This window comes from Rattus rattus, chromosome 18 (assembly GCF_011064425.1).
Source record: "Rattus rattus isolate New Zealand chromosome 18, Rrattus_CSIRO_v1, whole genome shotgun sequence".
NCBI classification, from domain to species: domain Eukaryota; kingdom Metazoa; phylum Chordata; class Mammalia; order Rodentia; family Muridae; genus Rattus; species Rattus rattus.
This window is the reverse complement of record NC_046171.1, coordinates 10,038,563-10,062,742: the sequence shown is the minus strand read 5'-3', so window position 1 is coordinate 10,062,742 and position 24,180 is coordinate 10,038,563. Positions and strand designations below refer to the sequence as shown.

Sequence of the window (24,180 nt, the reverse complement as noted above, 5' to 3'; positions counted from 1 at the left end):
GGTGATAATCAATGAGGCCTGGTTATATGAGCATGTTCTGGGGGGATTTCAGGTTGAGCGTGAGTAGGCATGAATGCTGCTATGTCTCTCCACTCCTGGATGACCAGCCTCAAGGTCCTGTGCTGGCTTCCCACAGTGATGGACTAGAGCCTGGAACTGTGAGCTGAAATAAGCCCTTTCCCCTCAAAGTTGCTTTTTTATCCAAGTATTTTTGTACAACAGCAGAAATGGAAACAGAGCGCCAAGCCAGGCTCTGGTAGAATCGTTTCTATTGTGATTCTCTATTTAGGGTTGAGTCAACATTTGCTCACCTCTTCTTGGGAAAAGTCATAAAAAAAAAAAATGACCTTATAGATCAGACATTAGTCAGTGTTTTATGACTTCTACACAAACGGCCTCAGATCTAATTTTCTGATTCTTCTGGTTCTATCACCTTAACCGTGCCACGCGTTTCCATGACCAACTCCAGGCATCGAGAGAGCTTACCGCGACATTGTAGATAGCCATGCCCACGGCCCTGTGGTCATTGATCTTTTCAGTGGACACGCTCTTGGTTTCGTAAGCAAGAAAGATTCCCAGCAGCAGCAGCAGCCCCTTGTAACCATAGAAAATGCCTAGAAGAGCAGGAAAGGGTCACGGGGGCAACAAGGACCATCGTACTCCCAACCCAATCCTCTCCCTCTCTTTCCTCTCTTTGTAGCTCACTACTGTTCTTTGTAGCTCCTCTGTGTAAAAAAAAAGCCCCCGCTTTCCATTCCAGACCCTCTGCCTGTGGCTTCCTGTGGAGCAGCTAGGAAGGATCCAATGGATGTTACCCCAGTATCTCAACCCGTCCCCTCCAGGCAGCAACACACAGCTAAGGGTCTTAGTTCATCGGGGTGGATTTGTAGACTGGATGAATGTTGGTCAGGCTGAAGGGAGGCTAAGCCCACAACCTCGCGACCTTGGTCACTTACTCTCAGGAGCTGGCCAGACACAGATGGGTGAGTCACCGCCTACAGTGGCCCTCCGCTGAACATCACTACTCACAGCAAAAGACCAAAGCTCTCCTATTGGAAAAGTTTAGTGTAGTCACAGGGCACTGAAGCTGTCTCCTCGGAATGTTCCTTCCCTGGTCTGTTGCTGTTACCCTTCTCTCCTGCTTATGTTTCCTCCCTCCCCTCCTCCTACCCGTGTCCCACACACCAAGCCACGTATTCATCTTCTTGGAGCTGCAGTGCTCCAACTGGGGCAGAATGGAGACATCGATGTCTTCCTTTGGTTCCTCCTTGGCAAAAGTCTAAGGGAGAAAAAGGAGCAGGATGACGACCGTATTCTTACCCAGCTCCTGGGTCTTCCCGCTGAGACTCAGTACTGTGCCAGGTCCTACTCCAGGCCTGGGGACATCCTCCTGAACACACTAGAAGGGCTTGCTCCCCACTTTCCCCAAGGCTCGGAAACCCTACGCACCCTCCCGGATCCCCGACTTCCCTTCTTTAGATAAACCTAGACGCTTCTGATAAGGCTCCACCAGGCAAAGACAGAGGCAACCCTAATAGATAGAAGATGGAAAAGTTCTCTCCCTGAGTAGCTTCCTTTTCTTTTTAAAGGTGGGGAGGTCTCGCTATGTAGCCCTGGCAGGCCTGGAATGGAACTCACCATGTAGACCAGGCTAGCCTCAAATTCACACAAATCCGTCTGTCCCTGCCCCCCCCCACCGAGTTTTGGGATTGAAACCATACTGGGATTAAAGGATGTGCGACCCTGGAAATGCTAAGCTGGTGAGCCCTGCCTAGTTTCCTGACCCCAGCAACTCCTCAAGTGACAGATACCTCAATGGTTCGGTGCAAGGGGTCCACAATCTGCCAGATGGCAAGAGTCAGGACGTCCATGCCCACCAGCAGGCCCACAGTGGCATACAGTTTCCAGGGCTCTAGGGTCTGAGTAGACAGCCAGAGAGAAGACAGGTCAGGAGGAGGTCTTCTCCGCCCGGGATCAAAGGCTGCGTCTGGGAAGTAACTCACCTTCCGCCACTCCTTCTTCTCCTCCTTCTTCGTGAAGACGGTGTGGACCCACCAGATCTTGGTGAACATAGAGCCATAGCCCAGACTAAAGCCCAAGCCCAAGAGCCAAAGGCGGGCCTAGAAGGGGAGAAAGGGAGGGAGATAGGTTGGGACTGAGGCCATGGTGGGTGGAACTGCAGGAGGCAGCGGGAGTAATGACCAGATGGCCAAAAGCAAGCAGGATACAGCAAGCAGAGCACCTTGGATGGGAGGGGAGGGGACGTAAGGGGAAGGGGTCTGCACTCACCCATTCCTCCCATCTGTCTGCTCTACTGCTACAGCACCAGGCTATTCTTGCTAAACCCTTACCGACCTAATCTAGAACCTACAGTTACCACCTGCACACATCTGACTACGACACAGCATGGTCCATCACCTCCCAGGCCCTCACTGACCCTGTGCTCACCCACGCGGCTACGCTGAACTGTGCTCAGTCTCCCTTGCCTGCTCTTTCAGATCCCATGCGTCCTTGCACAAAACCCATCTCCTTCCTGGGGCCCACTCAAGCACGGACAGTGAGCCACTTCCCTTCCCTTCTACAGTCAGTCCTGCTGCAGCCGGTTGGCTATCCCTCCCGCAGTATGCCGACCCCACTAGGAACAGACACCTCCGAAGATGTGAACGCATGTATGTGTCCACATGCTGTATGCATAGCGCAAGGTCAGGACAGAAACACAGTGAAGGGAGGAGCCGGTGGGAAGAACCAGGGAAAGGGTAGATGCCTCATAGAGGAGAGAAAAACACTCAAGAAACATTCAAGAGAAACATCATCGAAGCCAGCCTTTCCTCATAATCCCAGAAACTCCATGAGTCCAGTCCCGGAGGCTTCCTCCCTCTCTGATGAAATGTCCTTTGCCCAAACAGTCTGTCTGCTTGCATTCTGCCTTCAACAAACATTTCAAACTCCGACCCAGGCTCCCACGGGAAAGCCCAGTTTTGTTTCTCAGCCCACACACCACAGACAAGCCACTATTGTTCACAGGTTCCGTGCACAGACCCCTTCCTTTCTTTGTCCTCAGTATGTCACCCTCTCCTCTCCAAGGCATGCCTAGCAACCTTGCAACCAGCCAGGGATCTGTAGAATAGAATAGGTCTGGAGCCCAGAAAGAAGAGCCAGGGCCAAAGCCAGAGAGAGAGAGAGAGAGAGAGAGAGAGAGAGAGAGAGGCAGCAGAGAGTGACAATAGGAGGCAGGAAAGGAGACATGAGTCAGGGAAAGAGGAGAGACAGGGAGGGTGCTCCTGAGAGGGCTAGGAAAGCCATATTCTGCAAGGTCTACACTGGCCCACCATATACTCACCTGGCAGACAAACGGGAACTGGCTTCTCCCTATGTGGTAACCATCCAGCCCGAGAGGGAAGACAGCAGCCAGTGCCAGGGAGCAGCCCACAGCAGTCAGATTGTTCAGGTTGGGCTGGGAGTTCTGGATATAACTAGGGCAGAGGCGGAGAAGGTGGGAGAAAGAGCAGAATTACTCCATCTCCTCCGGGGAGGCTTGGCTCTCCAAAAATGCCATCAATAGCACGACCCTATCCCCAGGGCCGAGAAAGGAGACAGGCCAGGGATGGGCGAAAAGAACACCCAGGGTAAGAACACCACTAGGCCAGAGGGCTGGACCTAGGGGAGCACAGGGCTTCTGCAACATAATGTCCTCCAGGAATGTTTTTGTTTTTCTAGCTGACTACTTTGAAACAAGGGTAGGGGTCATGCCTCATTCCCTTACATTTCCAGTGAGTCATCGCACGACTCTCTACGACTCGCACAGGGCCTTGAGAGTCACTATTTTCTTACTCTTCGGAGAGTACGACGGTCAGTATTTGCAGAGCCAGCCAGGACAGGGATCAAGTCAGAAGAGAAACTTACCGAACGTGGGAGTTGTAGATGTTAAAGGACAGACAGACAACAGCAAGAACAATGCCCAGGCTGGAGAGAACTGAGACGGAGATAAAGAGTTTCTGTGACAGGAAGCGGAATGTCTTGATGACCAAGGTCTGGTCAGCTGGGGGAGACCCTCCTGCAGGGCACAGGGGAGAAGGGGGGGGAGAAAAAGGAGGGAGGACGCGGCATCAAGGCAGGATAGGAGAGAGTGGTGAAAGACAAGCTTCTGAGGGAAGAGTCGGTGTGGGCTGAAGGAGGCACGAGGCCCTCAACACACTGAGGGGCTGTGGTAGCCAGAACGCTGGAGGGCACTGGGGACCTTGAGAAACACTAGAAATAGGACAATGGGGTCTGTGCTGAAGAGGGGCCCAGCCTTTGACTGTTCGTTCCCTTGGGGGGTTTTTTGTCTTGTTTTTGTTTGGTTGGTTGGTTTTTGGTTCTTCAAGACAGGGTTTCTCCATTTTCTCCATGTAGCCCTGGCTGCCTCGGAACTCTTGCCTGGATAGGCTGGCCTCAAACTCAGAGATCTAACTGCCTCTGTCTCCTGAGTGCTGGGATTAAAGCCATGAGCCACCACAGCCAGCTTTTAGTGCTTGTTCTTGTTGTTTCTTTGCCTTACAGCAAAGGAAAATAAGAGACGAAAGAAGGATGGGGTTGGGGATTTAGCTCAGTGGTAGAGCGCTTGCTTAGGAAGCGCAAGGCCTGGGTTCGGTCCCCAGATTCGAAAAAAAGAACCAAAAAAAAAAAAAAAAAAAAAAAAAAAGACGAAAGAAGGAAAAAGAGCTGAAATAACCCTATAAGGTCACCAATCACTTCATTAAAAGGTGCAAAAGACAATTACAGAAGCAGAAAATCAGAGGAGCCTCCAAGTACCCAGTGTGGTCTTCTAGCCTCCAGCAAAGGTCAGGAGACCAGTCCTAGCAGGGATGTGTTCCCCAAAACTGTTTTCCAGTTACTATTAAGAGGAAGCTCGGGGTTTAGGGATTTAGCTCAGTGGTAGAGCACTTGCCTAGCAAGCACAAGGCCCTGAGTTCGGTCCCCAGCTCCGAAAAAAAAAATAAAAAAAAAAAAAAAAAAAAAGAGGAAGCTCACATGTGTAAGGGGGTAGGGATGGGGTAGATGCAAAGTGCCTACTTAATTTCAATTTGCTCAGCTTTTAAAAGAAAAAAATTAAAAAAGCCAATTTAGGCCATGCGGTGTTCATAACCGTACAGAGCAGTGACCTGAATTCAGGCTACAAAACTAAAGAGATAATAGAAACGGAAGTGAGGTCTAGACATGTTAGCTCACACAGTAATGGAGACAACCTTTGGGAGGGCTAGGGCACGACTGACATAACTTTGAGGTCAGTTTGGTCTACAAAGTAAGAATCTGTCTCAAAATAAAACAGGGGTTTGGGGGGAAGGGAGATGGCCCACCAGTTAAGAACACTCTGCTCTTCCAGAGGACCTGAGTTCAGTTCCCAGCACCCACGTGGTAGGTCACCACCATCTGTAACTCCAGGGATTCTGGTGGCTTGTTTCACAGAGCACCGGGCACACAAATGGTGTACACACACACACACACACACACACAAGCAAAACACTTACTGACCCATAAAAATTAGTTAAATTTGTAAAGTTAAGCCAGAAAGATAGCTCAGCGGGTAAAAGCAATTGTTACGTAAACCTAGCAACATTAAGTTGGATCGGAAGAACCCGGTAAAGACCAGAAATGAGAGGACCAACTTCACAAAGCTGCCTTCTAAGCTCTACAGGAACACCACGGCTACACAGCGTGAATGTACACACACATGCTAGCTAACTTTCCCAGCAGTGCTGGGAATAATGAGACTTTACAGTAGACAAGGCTGCCTTCAATGGGCCTTTCTACCACTCCTCATCGGTAGGAACTTCTTTTTTGCCTACCTCCTGTCATTCTTTCCTATTTCCTATCATTTAGCACATCAAAAGTAACAGCTCTTTTTCCCTCTTGAAAAAGTATGTGGTAGGTAGGGGGCTGGAGAGATGGCTCAGGGATTAAGAGCACTGGATGCTCTTCAAGAGGCCCAGAGTTCAATTCCCAGCAACTGCATAGTGGCTTGCAACCATCTATAATGGGATCTGATGCCCTCTTCTGGCCTGCACCAGATATGCACACAGAACACTCATAAGTAAATAAGTTTTTAAAAAGTGCATGGTGGGTCGGGTGTGCATACACTTTTTTTTTTTTTCGGAGCTGGGGACCGAACCCAGGGCCTTGCGCTTCCTAGGCAAGGGCTCTACCACTGAGCTAAATCCCCAACCCCGAGCATACACTTTTAATCCCAGCACTTGGAAGGAAGAGGATTCCTGTGGATCTCTATGAATTGGAGGCCAGCCTAGTCTACATTGCAAATTCTGGGGCAGGCAGTCAGAGATTCACAACTCTCAAAACAACAAAACAAAACAAAACCCTGCAAGATAAGCCAGGCATTGTGATTCACACCTGAACTCCCAACACTTAAGAGGCTGAGGCAGGAAGGTCATCCCGACTTCAAGATGGACCTGGGCTACCACAATGAGCTCAAGCCCAGCTTGAGCTATGGGATGAAGCCCTGCTTCAAAAAAGAGGGCGGGGGCGGGAACCAAAAACCAAAATCCAAAGCTGGCATAAATGACTCAGGGCATAAAAGTTCTTGCTAACAAGCCTGATGATCTGAGTTCAATTCCCAGGACCCACACGGTGGTAGGAGAGGCCACTTATGAGTTGTCCTCTGACCTCCGCAGGTACGCGAACGAAATGTATAAAATGTGAGGGGAAGACAAAACAAAAGAGCACAAAAGAGCCAATGGGAACAGCGTGAAACTGCCTCCCTTCCTCCAGTTAAACAGATAAGTGAGGTCCTCGATAGGGTAACCCCTGGCCCACTCCAGCTTCACCCCAACTCACCTCTCCTCCCTCCTTGGCGGCTATGTTCACTCCCAATGCCCGCCGGACCCACATGCCATTTCAACCTAAAAGCACCCTCCCTTATTCAGAAACACCAAAGAAGAGCTCACCAATCCACTTGTCCGTTTTGGACCAGGAAAGATCATCCTTGGTGCTGTCGTAGTAGCCGATCTTCTTGTAGCTGCCTCCTGAGCAAAGGACAAGGGGTTGCCGTACATAAGGAGAGGCCATTTTTCAAGTGCCCATTACCCTCAAGGTCGCTCTCCGTGGTTGCGTATAATAACACATAATAAGCAACTCAAGGATGCCCGTAAGGACGCAAGTCACCTGGTTAGGCAACCTAAATCCACAGCAATGCAAGGTGGTTCCCAAGGCAGTAAGTATACATGAATAAGCAGGAGGTATATATGAATAAATAAATATGTATGTGCGTGTATACATGAATAAGTAATAAAACCCCTAAGCACACAAGGCTCTCTACAGAGGAAGGAGACTTGGCACGTCTACCACATATTCTACTGCCTCACACCTCTCCCAGCAACACGTCTCTCGCTTCCAAAGCTTTAAACAATTTCCTGCCCGTTCTCCCTCTTATGACGGACAGAATTGCAGGATCCTCACCCCCCACCCCCCGCAACCCCCCAATGGCTTTAATTTTAGAACCTTCTCTCCCTCGGGTTCTAATGCCTTGGCTGGGATACATCTGCCTCTTAAAGTACCAGTCAGTAAAATGCAGTAGCCACTCCTAAGACGTCTCTTTGCAGAATGGCCACAGTTAATACAACTTTCCTTCCAAACACCAACTCACACCCACTTCGCCCCGGCTGAAGTCCAGCCCCACTTGTCCTATATACAAAGAGAGCTGAGAGGATTCGGTGGCAGAGCCGGGAGGTGGGGGTTGGGAAGTGGAGGTGGGGGTTGGGGCGGGGAGAGAAACTTTTCACAGAGGCTAAGAAATGGGTCTCTTGGCCACACCACAAGAGGCTAAGTCAGGTGGGAACTGAAGGATTAACTCACTGAAGCTCTCTCTGTAGACTCCTCAGAACTAAGTTACGACAGGGAATGCTATCTAGAAGGGGCCGGCTATTTGTATGACTGGAATGCTGTTCTCACATAGCAAGGGACTGAGTGGATTCCTTTTAAACGGAGCCAGCTTCCCAGGGCCAGCTTTCCTTGATTTTTTTAGGACACATTAACAGCTCTTCACCTTTCAACCCAGCCTCAGGCAGGCAACTTCTGGGACTAAAACTCAAGCCACTGGGAAGAAAGAACAGCTGTTTTTTTTTTATAACCCGCACGCCCCTTGAAAGAAGAGAATCACTGCAAAAGGCCCATCCGTGTTCTTTTTTATCATTACTTAAAGCTTGATGCAAGGTAGGCAAAATGTACGGGGCAACCTTGTGGAGGTTCATCACTGTTCTTCCCAGTGCTCACTCAGCCCAGCCCCTGCCAGCCCCTGCCTGTCCCCCCCCACCCCCACCCCCAGCTCCCTCACACCCGGGCTCACCCTGTAGCTGCTCGATAAGTGTCCATGCCATCCGGGAGCCGCTGGCATCAAAGACCACATGGCCCTGAGGAGAAACATGTGGAGGAAGGCAGAGGGGATAAAAGCAGGAGGGAAAGAGAACATCAGGGACTCCTAAAACCTTCTGGTTTTTGATGTAATTGAGCTTCTGAATGAAGGCTATTTATGGCATCGGCTGCATGTAGGACACACCCCAGATGCACATACCCTAGATTCTGGAAACGGTATTCTTTGGAGAAGAAGCTTCACCCTTAAGATCTGAGTCAGCGAGTCCCCAGAGAGAGGGTCAGGAGCAGTCACTAAACTCTACTGGGTACTAATTTCCTGACTTTAAAAGGAATGGGGAGATGTACCCTCAAGCCGTCTCTTTTTAAAAGCGTGTATTTCTCATCTAACCTGTAAACACCTTGACCAGCTTGGAGAAGCGCTAGAATACAGTGATTCTTTTCACTGCCATATTGTGTATGGCTTTCTGGTTTGGTGGGGGGCGGGGTGGGGGTGGGGTCCCTCCTCCATAGTCTAAGACTGCTTCATTGACTCTTACAGAAAAATAACTGAGAAAATGCATGTTATCTAGGGACTCTCCAAGCATTTCCCTTTTCATGGGGTGCACAACAGAAGCCGCTGTAACTCACAGAAACGCCCTCAAAGGAGGAGGAGTTCATGGCCCGGTAGATCTGGTCTGTAATGGTCTGGTTGTTGTAGTTAAAGTCCTCCAGGCGAACGCCCGAACGGCCACCTCCTCCAGACGTCTTGTTCAAGGCCAAAGCCAAGGCCCAGATAGCATCATAGGCCAGTGGTGCCTCCTGGAAGCCTCCAGTCTCCTCGGGGTGTCTTTTCAGCCGCTTGGTTAGTTTCTCCACAAATTCCTGTGACGTCTGGAGAGAAGAACAAGAGGAGAGAGCATTGAAATGAAGCGCGTGGGCGCGGGGCGGGGGGAGAGGCCTCAGTTCTGGCTCAGACACTGTGACTCGAGCGGATGGTTTGTGTTCATGTTGTGGGGTAGACCATATGTACAGACAAAATCGTTAGCTATACCCATGTGTCTATCTTGGGTTGGAAGCTACAAGACTAAAGCGGGGATTAGCTGAGTCCAATGGTCTTAAGAGTGTACAGCTGCTAGCTCAGAACTACAAACAACAGAGAAATCTGATGAATAAACACTCTGGGAAACGAATGGCACATGAGAAAAGCAAAGACCCAGCCAAGGGAAGAATGGCAGCTGGCGTTCTCCCAACCCTCCGGCTCTTACAGCAGGGGTGACCTGGGAGCTAACAGCTCCTACCATTTTTTTGAGAGATCCAGAAAAGGCGACACCACAGCCTTTTGCACCCTGCCTGCCAACCAGGAAGATAGCTCTTCAGGGAGCTAACTTCCCGCTACCCTGGTATGACTTCTGTCGGCTGCCATCCCTTGGACTGGCGACAGCCACAGGGAACAGCCTTCACACCGTAGAAGGCCTAGATTCAGTCCTATTCACACCCCTCTTGGCACCCCCAACCTTCCCACCCCACCCCACCCCACTCCCGCCCGCAAGAAATCGTAAAAGAATGGCAGTCCCTTTAACTTTCATGGATGAAGAGATCTGGCTTACGATAGCTCTGCTTGGCTTTCTTACTCATGGGCGAACGAATTCCTGAACCTCTCAGAATCCCCTTCCACACAACAGAGGGCGTCACGCCTTCCCTTCCTGACCACGGTAGGAAAATGTTTAAATGTTTCTCGGCAGAACACGCGCACGACGCAGAATCGCCACACAGATAATTTTTTTTGGATTTAGAAACGTTCACGGGCTCACTCTAGCGAAGGGATGATAGACGAATGAAGAATCTTTGTTCCTGGCCAGTGAGATGATTCAGCAGTGTGAAAGCACCTACTTTACTGCCAAGCCCAAGTTGGATTTCTGGTGCACACATAGTGGAGGGAGAGAGCCAACACCCAAAGGTTAAATTCTGACCTCCGCACGTGCACCTCGGTGTGGACACTTACATAAAATAAATGGATAAAATGTAATTCAAAAAAGTTTTTTAAACCTTGTTCCCATGCCCTAAAGACATTTTATTTTCTGTCCAGTTTTCTAGAAATAGCCTAGGTCTTGAAACACAAGGGTCCAGGCTCAACTACCCTAGAACAGGAGCAGGGTTCATTTCTCTCCTGGGGACCAGAACCTGGCATTGCACACAGCTCGCAGTGGACATACTATAAACGCCCCTGGAACTCAGTACTTCACATGACACTGTGAAGGAAGATACATGTCACATGTACCCATGGAATGCAAAGCCGCCAACAGCTGGGCCTAATATAAGCCATGGGCTTTGGATGACAATGGCTGGTTGATAAAGATCACCAACTTCCACAAGTACACTCGTGTGGTGGTGTGACCTGATACATGGAGAAGTCGTGCGTGGGGAATTATGGGAAGTCCGGGGCTTTCCTTTCGATTTTGCGCGAACCTAAAACAATACCGTCTCTAAGTAAAAAGAAAGTCCACTGGATGAATGAGTAGATGACTGGATTCTAACTCTAATTAAACCATTTACCTACTAAGAAATCTCAGGTAAGTTATTAAATCCCACTAAACTGACTATTCAGCTTGAAAATGGGAATAATACTGCCTGAAAGAGCTCCGGTAAGAATTAAGTAACACATAAAATGCTACGTATGAAGTACATTACACTCTCTCCCTGTGAGTTCCGCTGGTTGCGCCCTTGTCTTTGTTCCCAAGGCCAAGGCCTGTAATTCTGGCCCCAAACCTTACATCTTGCAGGTCCCCATTTACTCAAACACGTGGTCGCCACCTATGACCACCGATCTCAAATTCGAAGAGCAGTAGCAGCATAACCAAGCCACTGATGAGACTAAAGGGGATGGGGGAGGTGAGTCTTAGTCTGTAGGTTCAAGATCAACCTGGGAGACCTCAGAGAGAAGGGTGGGGCCAGGGAGAGTCCATAGCGGTGCACAGCTATAATCTCACACCCAGGAGGCAGACAAAAACAATAGGGTTTCCAACTCGAGACAATCCTGGTGTTACATAGCTAAGTTCAAGGCTAACCAAAGCTATACACAGTAAGACTCTCGTCTCAAAACGAAACAAAAGGAAAAGGCAGGTGGGCTGAAGGCGGTTCAGTGGTCCAGGGTGCAGAAGCTATCGTGAAGGTCCCACGGAACCCCAGCTCTATGGGACCTGCTATCTCTCTGACCTACACAGGCGCCTCCATATACACGATTAAAAAAATAATAAAATATGGGCTGGAGAGTTGGCTCAGCAGTTAAGAGCACTGACTGCTCTTCCAGAGGACCTGAGTTCAAATCCTGGCAACCACATGGTGGCTCACAACCGTCTGTCGTGGGGATCCAATGTCCTCTTCTGGTGTGGGTGAAGACAGTGACAGTGTACTCACATCAAATAAATGTAAAAATAAAATAAAATGAAAACCAAGACAAAAGAACCAAAGACACAAAACTTAGTTAGTTTTTTTTTTCTCACGGTCCAGCGTCCAGTGAATAAGCCTCCAAGTAAATTACTTATCAAAATCAGCAAATCCTCTTAAGCTGTCCGTTCAAGTGTTTCATCAATGCCATCCCTCTCCATACAGGAGGAGGAGGCGGTGGTGGTGGTGGTGAAGATGGTAATGGTGGGGTGGAGGGTGGCGGTAGGGGTCATGGTGACAGCTACATTTATATTGTCCTTACTTGGTTTTGGGCACACGGATCAATGTGTTCAATCCTCAGACATTTCAGTGAATGTGCCTCGTGATTATCTCTATTTTAGAGAGGAGGAAACAAAGACACAGGGTCCTGTAACTAAACTGCAGGCCGGGAGCGATGCTGGCTGGGATTCCAGCCCAGGGTGTCTGGCATTCACCATCGTGCTTATTGTGTACTTACTGCCCTGAGCTGCTTCTGGGCAGGAAGCTCTCAGACAGCAGCGAGCTAACACTTTCTGAGCAGTCCAGGCCTTCAGCTCTCAGGTCTAGCCAGTCCTCAGTTCAAAGTAAAGATTACATCAGAAAATCACCATATTGGGAAGGGATTAACCTGCTCAGCACGATATTATCCCCAGATTCTCAGCTCACTCAGGACAGGACAGCTAGCCAAGAGGAGTGCCACTGAAAAATCGTGAAGAACCACTCTTTCCCTTTGAGTCAGCAAAGATTATGGTCATACTTTCCTTCCTTCCTTTCCTCCTTTCTTTTTTTGTAGAGGTGGGGTGGGGTGTATATGATCTCAGACCCTCCATTTCCCCAGACACGGTACCTAAGATTCTTTCTCTAAACCAGGGTTTCTCAATTCCTATGCCGTCGAACTCCTTAACCTCAGAAGTCTTATCGCTGGAGGTTGAACCGTGTGCGCTGTAGGAAGGGTATTTAGAGGCTCCCTTGTCCTCACCCTCCAGACATTGCAACCTCTGTCGATCAAACACCACTTCCCTATAGTTCTCATGGGTGACCAGATCACCAGAATCAGAAACTTCAGGAATTTGCCAGAAATGAAACCCTCAGGCCCCACACCTCAGATCTAGGGAGCTCCAGGGAGGCTCCAGGGAGAGGGTTCAGTAACCTACACGCTAACCTAATTTTTCAGGTGGCTCTGATGGGTGTTTGGGAACTGATCCAAGCACACCTGAGGCCACCCTTCTGTGAGGAAGGTAACTCTGCTATTATTTCGCTACCTCTCTACGATCCTGCCCATTCCACCCCTCAGTCCGACTCTTGCTCTAATCCACTTCTTTTGGTGCCGATTGACCCACCGCCTATAACCTTCCCTGGTCACCTGAAGAGGCTGCTTCTTTCTGATGTTAAAAAAAAAAAAAAATCTAGGGTGCTCCATCTGACGTTTTCAGCTGGGGTCTCAAGAAAGCTGAAGGCCTTCTTGAGAAAAGAGCGCCTTTTAATATATATAAAAAGATATGTTCTCTGAAAACCCAAAGCCAGAAAGACATCCTACCCCCGAGGCCCAAGTATCCAGGGACATCCCCCCAACTCTAGGCTCTCATCAATTCCTTTTCTCTCTCCCCAGGTGAGACAAGAGTCCTTGATTGACAGGTTCTGGGCTTAAGACACTAATGAGCCTCTCTTTGGTAGCCAACTCCACTTCCTTGGACTCTGGAAAATGGCTCTGTTTTCTCGTCCTGTGAAGGGGAGTAGTTGTCCAGTGTTTCCTCACGGTCGTTTTTAATTGAGGTAAATTAAGCGTAACATCCTGCTAGGACATTCCAGAACACAGTTTATAACCAGAATCCACTTTTCTTTTTTTCTTTTTTTCTTTTTTCTTTTTTTTTCTTTTCGGAGGTGGGGACCGAACCCAGGGCCTTGCGCTTGCTAGGCAAGCGCTCTACCACTAAGCTAAATCCCCAACCCCCCACTTTTTTTTTTTAACCACGACCTACTGCCAGAAGCAGGTTTTCAAATCTCATTTCTCCTTTGATTAAACACCATCATTTTGATAAAACGCACCACTATCTGAAAGCAGTATTTGCACACAAGGGTATAAAGATTTCGGGTCAGGCACTGTGCTTTGCCATGGACAGGACAACTTGGAGTTCAACTCCATGGGGCACGAGGAGATGCACAATCGGGGACAAGTCACTAAACCTTCCTGGTTCCAATTTTTCTAGCTCATAAGATGTAAACAACAAAGCCGTTTTAGAGCATTTCTGCTAAGATCCCAAAACTAAACGCCAAATATCCTGATATTCCTCATAAAAACCAGCCATTATTAAAACCACCATTTTTCACCCCTCTGAAAGCTGTTGTTTCACAGATGGAGTTATATCAGGTACACAGGTTACCCTACTGAACTATGTATGGAGATCCCTGCACCGTGGGGGTGGTGTTGGGCAGCGAGGGTCTCTTCCCCCCATATCCACACCCATGTTCACTCCTCACCTCCCACACAGGGCTACCCTGGCCCTCTAAATCGAGACAGTGGCAGTATGCCCTCAAAGTGCCTATCACCAGAAAACAATCTGGGGCTCAAGGATTCCCAGTTTTATGTACATCCAAAATTCTTATTAAAAAAAAAAAAAGCAAATTACTAAAAACTACATTCACATGAATACAAAGTGAATATTAAAGCCAGTCATGCTAGCACATGCCTTGCCTTTAACTAGGGAGGTAGAGGCAGGAGGATTTCTGTCAGTTTGAGGCAAGCCTGTTCTACATGGCCAGTTCCAGAACATTCAGAGGTACAAAGAGAGACGGACTCTGTTTCCAAAATAAACCAAGAAAGGGAATATGAAGCAACCCCCTGAAGTACTACCGTAAGTCAGACACACACAGAAATAATAATAATAATAATAATAATAATAATAATAATAATAATAGCAATAAATAAAACCACATCTGTGCCCAAGGGGAGCTCTCTGGAAAAAAAAAAAAGTGTGCTTTGCGTTCAAGACTGCATTACCATTAATGCCTCTCTCCCTCACTTGACTTCTCACCAACTGCTCCTTGTTTCCATGGTAACAGCCCTTCCGCTCATCAGAAGCCTACTGCTCCTCCTCGCTCCAAAATTTTTCTCTCTCGCCCAAGGAAATCAAGCACAGGTAGAACCCACAAAACGTGACGTAGACAAACAACACAAGACGGGTACCGGCCCCTTCCCATCGCCTGACTGCCCTGCTATCCTCAAACCCCCTCCCCTTCCCTCCCCATGGATGCTCCCTCACCATGTTGGAAATGCTTCGGGTGTTGGCAGGGTTCAGCATGACAATCTCCGTGGTGATGTGGCCCTCCACCGCCTCGGTCATTTCTTCTACTGTACAATTGATTGACGGGTCATAGGTCTTGAACCAGTTGTCAGCATACCACCCGATGAGGAACCAGACGTACTTCTTCCCAAAGAGCCTTTCCTTATAGACCTGCATTCAAAGTGGGGAGGGGAGCACTGGAGGTTTGTTTTTGTTCTGGAGCAAGTAGTGTCACCTCGCTAGACACTGTTTAGCCTCTCGAGGATCAAACAGTCTTCACTGAAATCCACTATTTTGTATGCTGATGTAATAATATGTATAATTAATTAAAATCTTCAAATCATAGGAAAGTCTCGACAAAATGCCTCCCTTGGGCCACTCAGAAAAGATGGGGTCAAAACACAAAGCAGTAAAATGAGAATATGTGTGTGTGGTGTGGTGTGTGTGTAGTGTGTGTGTGTATGTGTGTGTGCATGTGTGTGTGTGCATGCGTGCGTATGTGTGTGGTGTGGTGTGTGGTGTATGTGTGTGTCTAAACTTAGAGGAATAATGGAGTCAGGGCCTACAGACAGGTCTGGCATTCATTATCACCTCAGGTCATTTGCTATCAGTTTGAGCAGAGATTCAATGAGGAGGACCCAGGAGGAAACCACGGTAGAGAGCCCATCCAGCCGCCCCTCCCTGTTCCAGATTCCATCTCCACCTCACAAAAAACTTTCCGGGCTTCCGTCTCATAGAAAAGTCCCACGATGATTCGAGCATCTTGACGCTATAAAACAGAGACAGAAGCAGAGCTCCTGAGGGATGCTAAAAGCGCCTGAGGGGTTAAGCTGGTGCTTTCTAAACGTTGATTTCCCAGCTCCAAGTGCTTAGTGCAAAGAAACGTTCAGTGAATGGGCAGTGGATAAATGTCAACCGGAAGAGAGAACTAAACCTTTCCAGGAGACCAAGCTGTCTCACAGAATGAACAACTGCCTCTTCCAGGTTCTCCTCCCTAGCTGACCACCACCAGCACTGACCCCACATTGGGCTGCCCCCGCCCCCCATCGTCCCTGCTCTCTCACCTTCAGGTTTTTAACAGGCACAGCTGGATCTGAGAAGAAACTCTGTCGGAAAGTGATCTCGATCCCAGCCTCTTTCACTCGCTCCTCCAGGTCATCCAGCGTCTTAGGTGGGGGATAAAAAAAACACGGAGAGTAAATCGGAGCTTGGGAGTGAGAACAGACTGAATGCTCACAGCAAAGGAGTAGAATCTGAACCTTATTCCAGGAGCCCCTGAACCCCATGAGAGGATAAAAGAAAGCATCCCAGGTCTTAAGAGGCAGCTTCTGAGATGCCTGATGAGCTCCTCCTCAGGATCTGTATCCGGGGATCCTGCCCCATCTACCCCACTCCTGACATTGAGAAGAAATCAAAGAAAACAGAAAAGAGCAGGGCAGGGTCTGGAATACACAGAATGGTGCCAACTCAAGAGGCAAGTGGGCAGACAGACAAAGGGATCACAGGAAAATGGACTGAGTCACTAAGGGAAAGTGGGAAGGGAAAATTAAAGGGCCACTGAAAATAATGAGCTCAGCAGAAGACCCAAAGAGAAGAAGAATCGGGCTATTTTCTCCAGTGTGGAGCCATTTCCTCTCTCTGCCCCTGCAAACCTCCCTGTCCCTGTCTGTAAGCATCTCTCTGGCTCAACCACCAAACCCACACCTGTCACTTGTCTCTTATCTGTCTTTTCTTTTCCACTCCATTCCAGCAGCTCCACACTCAGCTGCCAATCACCCTCCACCCATGAAGGCACTGGAACTCACTACTTCCCTAAAACCCTACTTCCTACGCCTTCTTGTGTCAACTGTGGTCAGACCTACTTTCACAGAACAGAGTCCTGTCTGTCTGGGGAACAAATGGAAACGGTGGAGAGGACTCCGAAAATCCAATTCATGTGTTCCCCGGGCTACAGAAAGAACAGGCACTCCGCCCACTGGGAATGTGTTCTCTTTGGATAAACCTCCGAGGAGCAGACACCCCTGGGGCCTCCGGTCCCACCCCCAGGTCCAGACTCACTGAGGTGAAGACCTCGGTGGTCTGTTGGATGGTAGCGATCTTCTTCCAGCCCCACTTTTCAAAGAGTTTCACCCGGGTGGGATTGTGGAGTGTGGCGGATGGATGCGTCCGGAAGAACGTGGGAAACCGCTGTCGGTTTGACAAGGCTGGTGAACTGGAGCCATAGGAGAGCTGGGGCAGAAGAAGGAGAGGTGTCCATAAAAAAAAAAACTGAGGGGTTTTTTACCACTGAGTCTTTAGCTCACTGACTTTTCTCCCAACTCTCCAAACTTCCCCACCTCTGTCCTGGGAAAAGTAATTTTCAAGAGCAAGCCAGCAAGCAAGCACACCCATCACACACACACACACACACACACACACACACACACACACACACACACACACACACACACACATCTGTGGATCCCCGTAGCTCTTCAGGCAATTCTACCAGAAAGCCAAACAGCCCAGCTCAGGTTCTCAGGAGGCTGAGTCCTGGAAGTGGTCCCTCTCCCTAGTCCTCAACATAACCACAATCTCTACTCAACGCAGCCCAAAAGGAAGTGATACCCCGTCCCCTGCCTTGCATACCACAATAAGGTTCCACATCCGGGCAGCCTCAGCTACAAGTGTGGAGACAGAACTACAGCCAGGCATGAGAATGATCTTGATGGGGTCATTGTAGAGTAGTTCGTACAAGTACTTGGTGGCTTGCCCTGGGTCACACTGCGGGAGGAAGGAGGAAGTGAGGTCTGGCTCCCAAGCCCTCCCACCCCACATACACATACATCTTGCACTGCCTACTGCCTTGGACAACCTAGTGCGCCCTTCCTTAACTACTCCCTTCCAACACCACATTCTTCTTCCTGAATCTCTTCCTGTCAGGTTTCTAGTTCCGCCTCTTTTCCTCAAGCTCCCTTCTTCTGTTTTCCGTCTGGCACCTTGGCCCTACTCACAACTGCATGCCCTTCTTTCCATATTAACGTATACTCTACACACACACACACACACACACACACACACACACACACACACACACCATCCCATGTTTATAGGGTCTGAACATCTGCCCAGGAAAGTCTGCAGGAACACACAGATACATTCTCTGCAGATCCCCCAGACAGCTTCCACAATGAAATCTCCACCTTCAGTTTCAGAGAACAAGATCAGTAGGGCGTCTGCTGGGTGCCCTAGCCTTCCCTGCTGGGCCCTGACATTTGACAAGTCCATTAGAAAAAGAAGGGAGGTGGGGAGGGCAGGAGAATCTAAAATGAAGGAGATCCAGATAAATACATTGAGTGGAATTCTCCACAAGCCAGGTGATAGGAGGGGTGCCTGAAAGAGAAACAGGAAAGCTTAGGGAAATAAAGGTAGGAGAGGAGGTTGGGGGAGGGAGGGCCAGCCGTGGGTCCCCTGCTGTCTGTTCCCCTCCTGCTGAAGCGTGACATTTCAGAAGCCGCTGGAGCCCCCAAAAGAAGTGGAGAAGAAATGACAGCCAGTGGGGAACCAGAGTGGACGTAATAGACACAGGAGGCATAGGGGACCGGAGAGAGTGAACGTGGTGGAGGGGGTGAAAAAGAAAATAAAGAAGGTATCCGGAGTCTGCTTGCTCCCCACTGAGGCCTGACATTTGAGACACTGTGGGAAGTTGGAGACAAGAAGCCCAGGGAGCCAGGGGGAGCTGGGCAAATCTGAGCACACACACATACACACCCCAAATAATGTACTCTGAACACTGATGTCTGCTCTGTTCTCCACCCTGTCAAGGGCAGGGCTCACCTGTAGGAACAGGCCTTCTACTTGGCATCTTCACAGTTTTGTTTTTGTTTTTTTGGTTTTTTTTTACCATTATTGGTTCCTTCCCGACTTAGAACAGATACTGACCCCAGCTTCTCCTAAGTCCTAAAAGTGTCCCTCCACTGTTTGCCTGAAGAAACGATTTCACAGGGAACAATGAGGATACTCGGAAACCTACAGTTACATAAAACAGGGCCTTGTGTGGCCAATGTGTGCACCATCTTCTGTTTCATTTCTTCCCTACCTGTTCTTTCAAAAAAAAAAAAAAAAAAAAAACACAACCAAGTACCCCCAATTCATGAGTTCCTATCGTACCACAGGCCAAGAATCAAGACCTTGCCACACCACATCCTCTCCCTCACACCTACTTTCTTCCAGTGGCCCCCCACCTCATTTGCTCCCCAACACCTCTAGGGGAATCACTTGTCATGGGGAAAGAGTCTGAACTCCAGCAAGGCCTCCCCTATCTTCCTGCAGTGCCCCGTCTCTGGTCTCTTCCCACCTCCTCACCATACACAATGATCTATGTTGCTCTCTAACCAGATCAAGACACTCTCTCTGCCTGCCTCCCTACCCTCACGTCTAATTTTTTTCCCCCCTGTGCTCTGCCTCTCTTCCCACAAGCGTCCTTGGAGTAAGCTGTATGTAGCCATCTCCTTGGGCAAGACCTCTATGGATAAAAATGAAGACACGACTTGGGATTCCTTCCTGACTAAGGAGTTCGAACTAGTGTTTTAAACAAATTGTGCGTTTATTCAGTGATGTTTGAGACCCACAGAGAAGGCATAAATCCAAGGGAATTTCAGGGTTTTTTTTTTTTTCCCTCCAAGCCCCTTCCCTAGCATTCTGCCAGCAGGCTTGTTTCTGACCCCTTCGGGGGGCACGTGTCTATTTTTAGGTGCACACCAATGTACCACACACCCCAAGAATAAAATGGCCTAATCTTCCCACCTGTACAGTTTTCCTAACCTCAACTCTCTGGAGCCACATGTCAGAAAGGACCCAAACTTCTGTCCTGTCCTCCCACTTAGGGAGAGACTAAGTAAAGAAATCACATTATAGACCATCCTCTAACACCACAGTCTCTTCACCATGACCAACCTTCTCCTCTTCCTCAAACTACATCCTGTTTCTCTTCTCAGATCCACTAGGCCATGATAATAAAACTAGAAGCTAAAATCAGGATGCCCCCAAGTTCCACAGGAGACCTGGGGTTCTGACTGTCCCCCCCTCCTCCCCACCCCCTCCCTGATCCATTCTTTTTGATCTCCCTGTACACTGACTCTTCATCCCCAATGCTGTTGGAGGGTTCCTTATGAACCCCAATCCGTTCTCCCACTGCCTCAGCCCACCTATTAACCATTATTAGTCTTTCCCAGAGCTGTAGGCCACATTCTCAGAATCAGGCAGCCTTACCTTGCTGTTTTGTTTTGATAGGTAAAGTAGAACCCTCTTGTCTCTCTAAATCCTCCCCCTTCTCTCCATATTCCTTTCAGCCCCAACCTACGCCAAGATTTACCTTGTTACCATGGCAAATGTAAACCCCTGAGCCAGCTGCCCACCTCTGACGTTCCTTCCAGCCCCCAACCCTGGCCAAGGATAGCATATCCCAGAGGATCAGCACCTGAGAAGACCCCCACCACTTCAGTGAATCTCCTACAGCCTGCAAGAGAGTCAGTCGGCCGGCCTTCGGAGCCACTGAGACATCCCAAAGCTCCTGCACCCCCTGTGCGTCTCCAACCAGTCACCCTCAGGAGGGGTCTGCTTCGAAACCCCAAAGAGGATTCACAGCCCTCGCCTCCCACCGCCCCAGCCACTCTGTCCCTCACCCCGACTACCTTGCTGTCGTGGTGGATAAGCTTGAGCTCGTAGTCCGGCAGGATGTCTCTGCGGCTGTTAACGTCCTCCAGCGCCATCTCCACCGCGGGCTGGCAGGCCTGGCCCCCCGGCCAGCCCCCGCTCATGGGAAACAGCGCCCCGATGTATACTGCACGCCGTTCTGAGGAGGGGTGCGGGGGGACCCTCGGGTGAGGCCGCGGGAGATGAGGGGAGTGAGAGGCCCACACCGGAGCCACCCCAGCCGCCATCACCAGCAGAAGAGGCAGCGGCCACCCCACTGGGGTACAGGGTCCCCCCGGGCCCATGGCGAGGAGGGGCGGGGGCGGCCTCCTTGGGGTGGGGGGCAGCTCAGGGGGGACACTTCTTCTGGGGAAGGCTTCTGGGAGGGCGTCGGGGAGGTGTCTCCATCCCCGGTCTCATTGGGGAGGAGGGGCCAGAGCCCGGGGAAGGCAGAGACGTGGGCTTCCTAAGGCCAGGAGACGCTCGCTCCCGCCACCGCGGACTCTCCTCGCCGACTGACCGACCGACAGAAGGGAGGAGGGAGAAAAGGAGCTAGGAGGGGGGCCTTGACGTCACGGGCTGGGGGCGGGGACAGGAGCCAGTGCCGAGGCCCGGAGGGGAGGGGAGAAGAGGGAAGGCGCAAGGAAGGGAGGGGTCTCCGCCAAAGGAGACTGGAGGGGAGGATGGGGGATCTGGAAGGTGAGAGGATAAGCACAGAGCAAAGAAGGGAAGCGAGGGTGGGTAGGGTAGGAGGGGCTGGTGACAGTTCTGAAAGGGGGCTATAGGAAAAGTGGAGCGAGGGACTAAGGGTAGGTAGAGCGAGAGCGATGGGAAAGGCTTTGCAGAAAGATTGGGGTTGAGAAAGGGAGAACTGGTTTGGAGAAGTGCGGAATAGGGGAAGTGCAGTTGAGGGAAGGCTTGAAGAAGGGTGGTGGGAGAAAGGGTCTACGGAGGATGTGAGGCCCGAGGCCCGCATGGGTGGGACCGATTAACAGGGTCGCCCGTAAAACCTAGATAGGGGGTGGCAGGAATAGGTCCCCGAGGTCTGAAGGAACCCCACGAAGGAGAGATCTGGGATCCTCCGGCGCGCGGCTGCCCCCTACCGGGCTTCGCGCTTGGAAGCTGAGTCCGAGAGGAGCGCGACCCAGAGGAGCGTGGCCAAGCAGGGAAAAGGGAGGTAGCGCGACCCGCGAAAAACCGCGATTTGGCGGCAAGAAACAGGTAGGAGAGGAGGGCCGGGCCGCAAACTAGAATGGGTGGGGGTAAATGAGTAACAGGACACCCACAACCTACGCAAAGAAATCCTGCTGGTGGAGGGTGAAGAGTGAGGGGATGGGGGCGGCAGTGCACGCGGGAAGGGTTTCTGATCTCACCTGAGTGTGGCGTTCGATTCACTGGCAGCAGGAAAGACGGGGATCAGAGAAGAGTTACCAGGGGCGCCCAGCTTCCCAGGCCTGATCCCCAGCCCCCTCCCACACCTGTTCATGCGGAGCGGAGACTGCCTTGAGGGTAGGGTGCCTGGGGATAAGAGCAAGGTGGGGCTGGGGGTCAGGACTTGTGTTCTCTTCTATTATTCAAGGGACGGCAGAATTTGTGCCAGCAAGTAAAGGGGTTCGGGGTGCAGCTCAGTTTTGTAGAGCTTGAATATTATAACATATATAAATCTATGATCTCTTTAAGAAAACAAATTACAAAACAATTGGTTTTAAATGAGTGCTGTTTAAACACCTTAATTTAGTAAGTTCGCCAAAAGTTGGTTAGCATATGAACACAGTTTTAAGAGCTCATAATGAGGACTTAGTCAAAATGAAGAACTCTGAAGCTTAATTCATTCCAGGAAAGAAGAGTATATATATACAAGAGTTTGGGTGCCCAGAATAGGGAGGAGACATTTGCAGGAAAGACAGCAAAGAGGCAGGCAAGGGGGTGGCAAACACAAAAGCAATTATTTCCTCAAGGAATGATCAAGGTTGTAAAATGTATACACAAGACTCATAGACTTCTTCCATCTGCCCTTGAATTATCACTGTTCTGGTCATTCTGCCCCGACTTTTTTGCTTTTTTCCATGTTTCCAATCCCAGATCTCACCGGCTTTTTTCTAAGTGTAATGTATGGTTTAATTCTGAATATTTACAGCAATTCCATTATAGAGTGAATAGCAAAGGATCAATTCTAGAAGAGAGATACAGAGAATGTTCTACATCTACAGCGAGGGGGTAGTTTTTTTTCCGGGGTTTGGGGAAGAGCAGGTTTTTTTTTTTTTAACTTTAAGAAGCTGAGGGGTTCGAGGATGAGATTAATGGGGGGGGGGGACCAGAAAAACAAAAGGTCCAAGATTTGAAGTCAGGAAGAACACATTAAAGGAAAGGAGGGTGAGGGGAAGCCCAACAAAAAGGACCGTGGAACCAAGCCTGAGGCAGGTGGTTGGTGTAAAGATGGGCTTCACCTGCGTCTTCCCAAAGTCCTCCCCGACATTCTTCATAGCAACCATCCTTTCCCTCTACCCACTCCCACCCAACTCCCATTCTAGGGCAAGCACCCTCATCAGCTGCCAGCAGGCAGCTGTTCCCCTCACCCTGGCAGTGGGGCTTGGGGGTGCTCCACTGGCCCTGACTACAGATGCTCCGGGAGCTGCCCACCAGATGGAAGTCGGGGTCACATCGGAACTCCACCCGGGCTCCATCCAGAGCTGGGAGGTCCCCACCCGTCAGGAAAACCTTCCCATTTTCCAGGGTCAAATAAGACTTGGAGCAGATTCGGACTGTGGAGAGACAGGAAAATAAGAAGAAAGGCAAGTTGCAGAGGATTCTTCCCCTAGGGAGTACAGAGAATTAGGTTTGGGTCTAGGTTCACAAGCATCCTGCTCCACAGGAAATCAGGTGTGCAATATCTATGTTTCCCTTCCTCCTCCCTTTTCTCCCCAGTCCCCCTGTATCCACATTCCTATCAGGAAAAAAAAAATAGCATTTCTATTGTAGGAACCCAAGATGGAGCTATAAGCACACAAAACAGATACTGCTCACAGCACAGTGAAGTGGGTAGCTATCTGCCTTTGAAATGTGCAGATGCATGTGAGTCTGGATGCACGATCAGGCTTGCTTTTCTTGTTATGGCTGGTCTGTACTACTACAGAGCCGGCTTATATATGGTCATTGAGTCGGAGACAAAGGTATCAGGAAATGTAATGAAATCGTTTTATAACTTAAAGAGCAATCTCTCGCTAACGGACCTCGAAGAGTAACTCAGATGAAGAATCAAAGTTATTTCATCCAATGATCAGTATCCTAATGAAGACGATGAAGTGAATGTGCTGGCTGCTTAGCTTGCTTCCTCCCACTAGAGGCTTCACCGCGACACCCCTCCTCCTACATAGTACTCATTCATTAAACGTATTTGTGAATTTGGTTCCACTGATTTAAACTGCTGACTTGCAAAACAATTAAGGTCGGTCTGCAACTGGGA

At 49.7% G+C, this 24,180-nt stretch overlaps 1 protein-coding gene and 1 long non-coding RNA gene across 3 annotated transcripts in view; one reads left to right on the top strand and one right to left on the bottom strand.

Moving 5' to 3' along the window:
* Positions 1 to 24,180, bottom strand: part of Gabbr1 (gamma-aminobutyric acid type B receptor subunit 1) — a 28,219-nt gene that overhangs the window by 2,322 nt on the left and 1,717 nt on the right. Inside the window, exons 4-21 of one of the 2 annotated variants that reach the window (XM_032888309.1) lie at positions 23,294 to 23,479; positions 22,091 to 22,111; positions 20,717 to 20,877; positions 17,673 to 17,807; positions 17,103 to 17,273; positions 16,109 to 16,210; positions 15,748 to 15,813; positions 15,024 to 15,215; positions 8,989 to 9,231; positions 8,336 to 8,399; positions 6,939 to 7,016; positions 3,904 to 4,054; positions 3,341 to 3,473; positions 2,004 to 2,120; positions 1,812 to 1,919; positions 1,186 to 1,279; positions 957 to 1,049; positions 487 to 614 (exon numbers count right to left, since the gene is read on the bottom strand). In XM_032888309.1, the coding sequence (XP_032744200.1) occupies positions 487 to 614; positions 957 to 1,049; positions 1,186 to 1,279; positions 1,812 to 1,919; positions 2,004 to 2,120; positions 3,341 to 3,473; positions 3,904 to 4,054; positions 6,939 to 7,016; positions 8,336 to 8,399; positions 8,989 to 9,231; positions 15,024 to 15,215; positions 15,748 to 15,813; positions 16,109 to 16,210; positions 17,103 to 17,273; positions 17,673 to 17,807; positions 20,717 to 20,877; positions 22,091 to 22,111; positions 23,294 to 23,479 (2,243 nt within the window). The remainder of the gene's footprint in view (positions 1 to 486; positions 615 to 956; positions 1,050 to 1,185; positions 1,280 to 1,811; positions 1,920 to 2,003; positions 2,121 to 3,340; positions 3,474 to 3,903; positions 4,055 to 6,938; positions 7,017 to 8,335; positions 8,400 to 8,988; positions 9,232 to 15,023; positions 15,216 to 15,747; positions 15,814 to 16,108; positions 16,211 to 17,102; positions 17,274 to 17,672; positions 17,808 to 20,716; positions 20,878 to 22,090; positions 22,112 to 23,293; positions 23,480 to 24,180) is intronic. The other variant, XM_032888310.1, reaches the window with a different exon arrangement.
* On the top strand, positions 21,591 to 24,138 carry LOC116886856. Its single transcript, XR_004386190.1, has 2 exons — positions 21,591 to 21,938; positions 23,927 to 24,138. It is a non-coding gene; the product is annotated as an uncharacterized LOC116886856 (long non-coding RNA).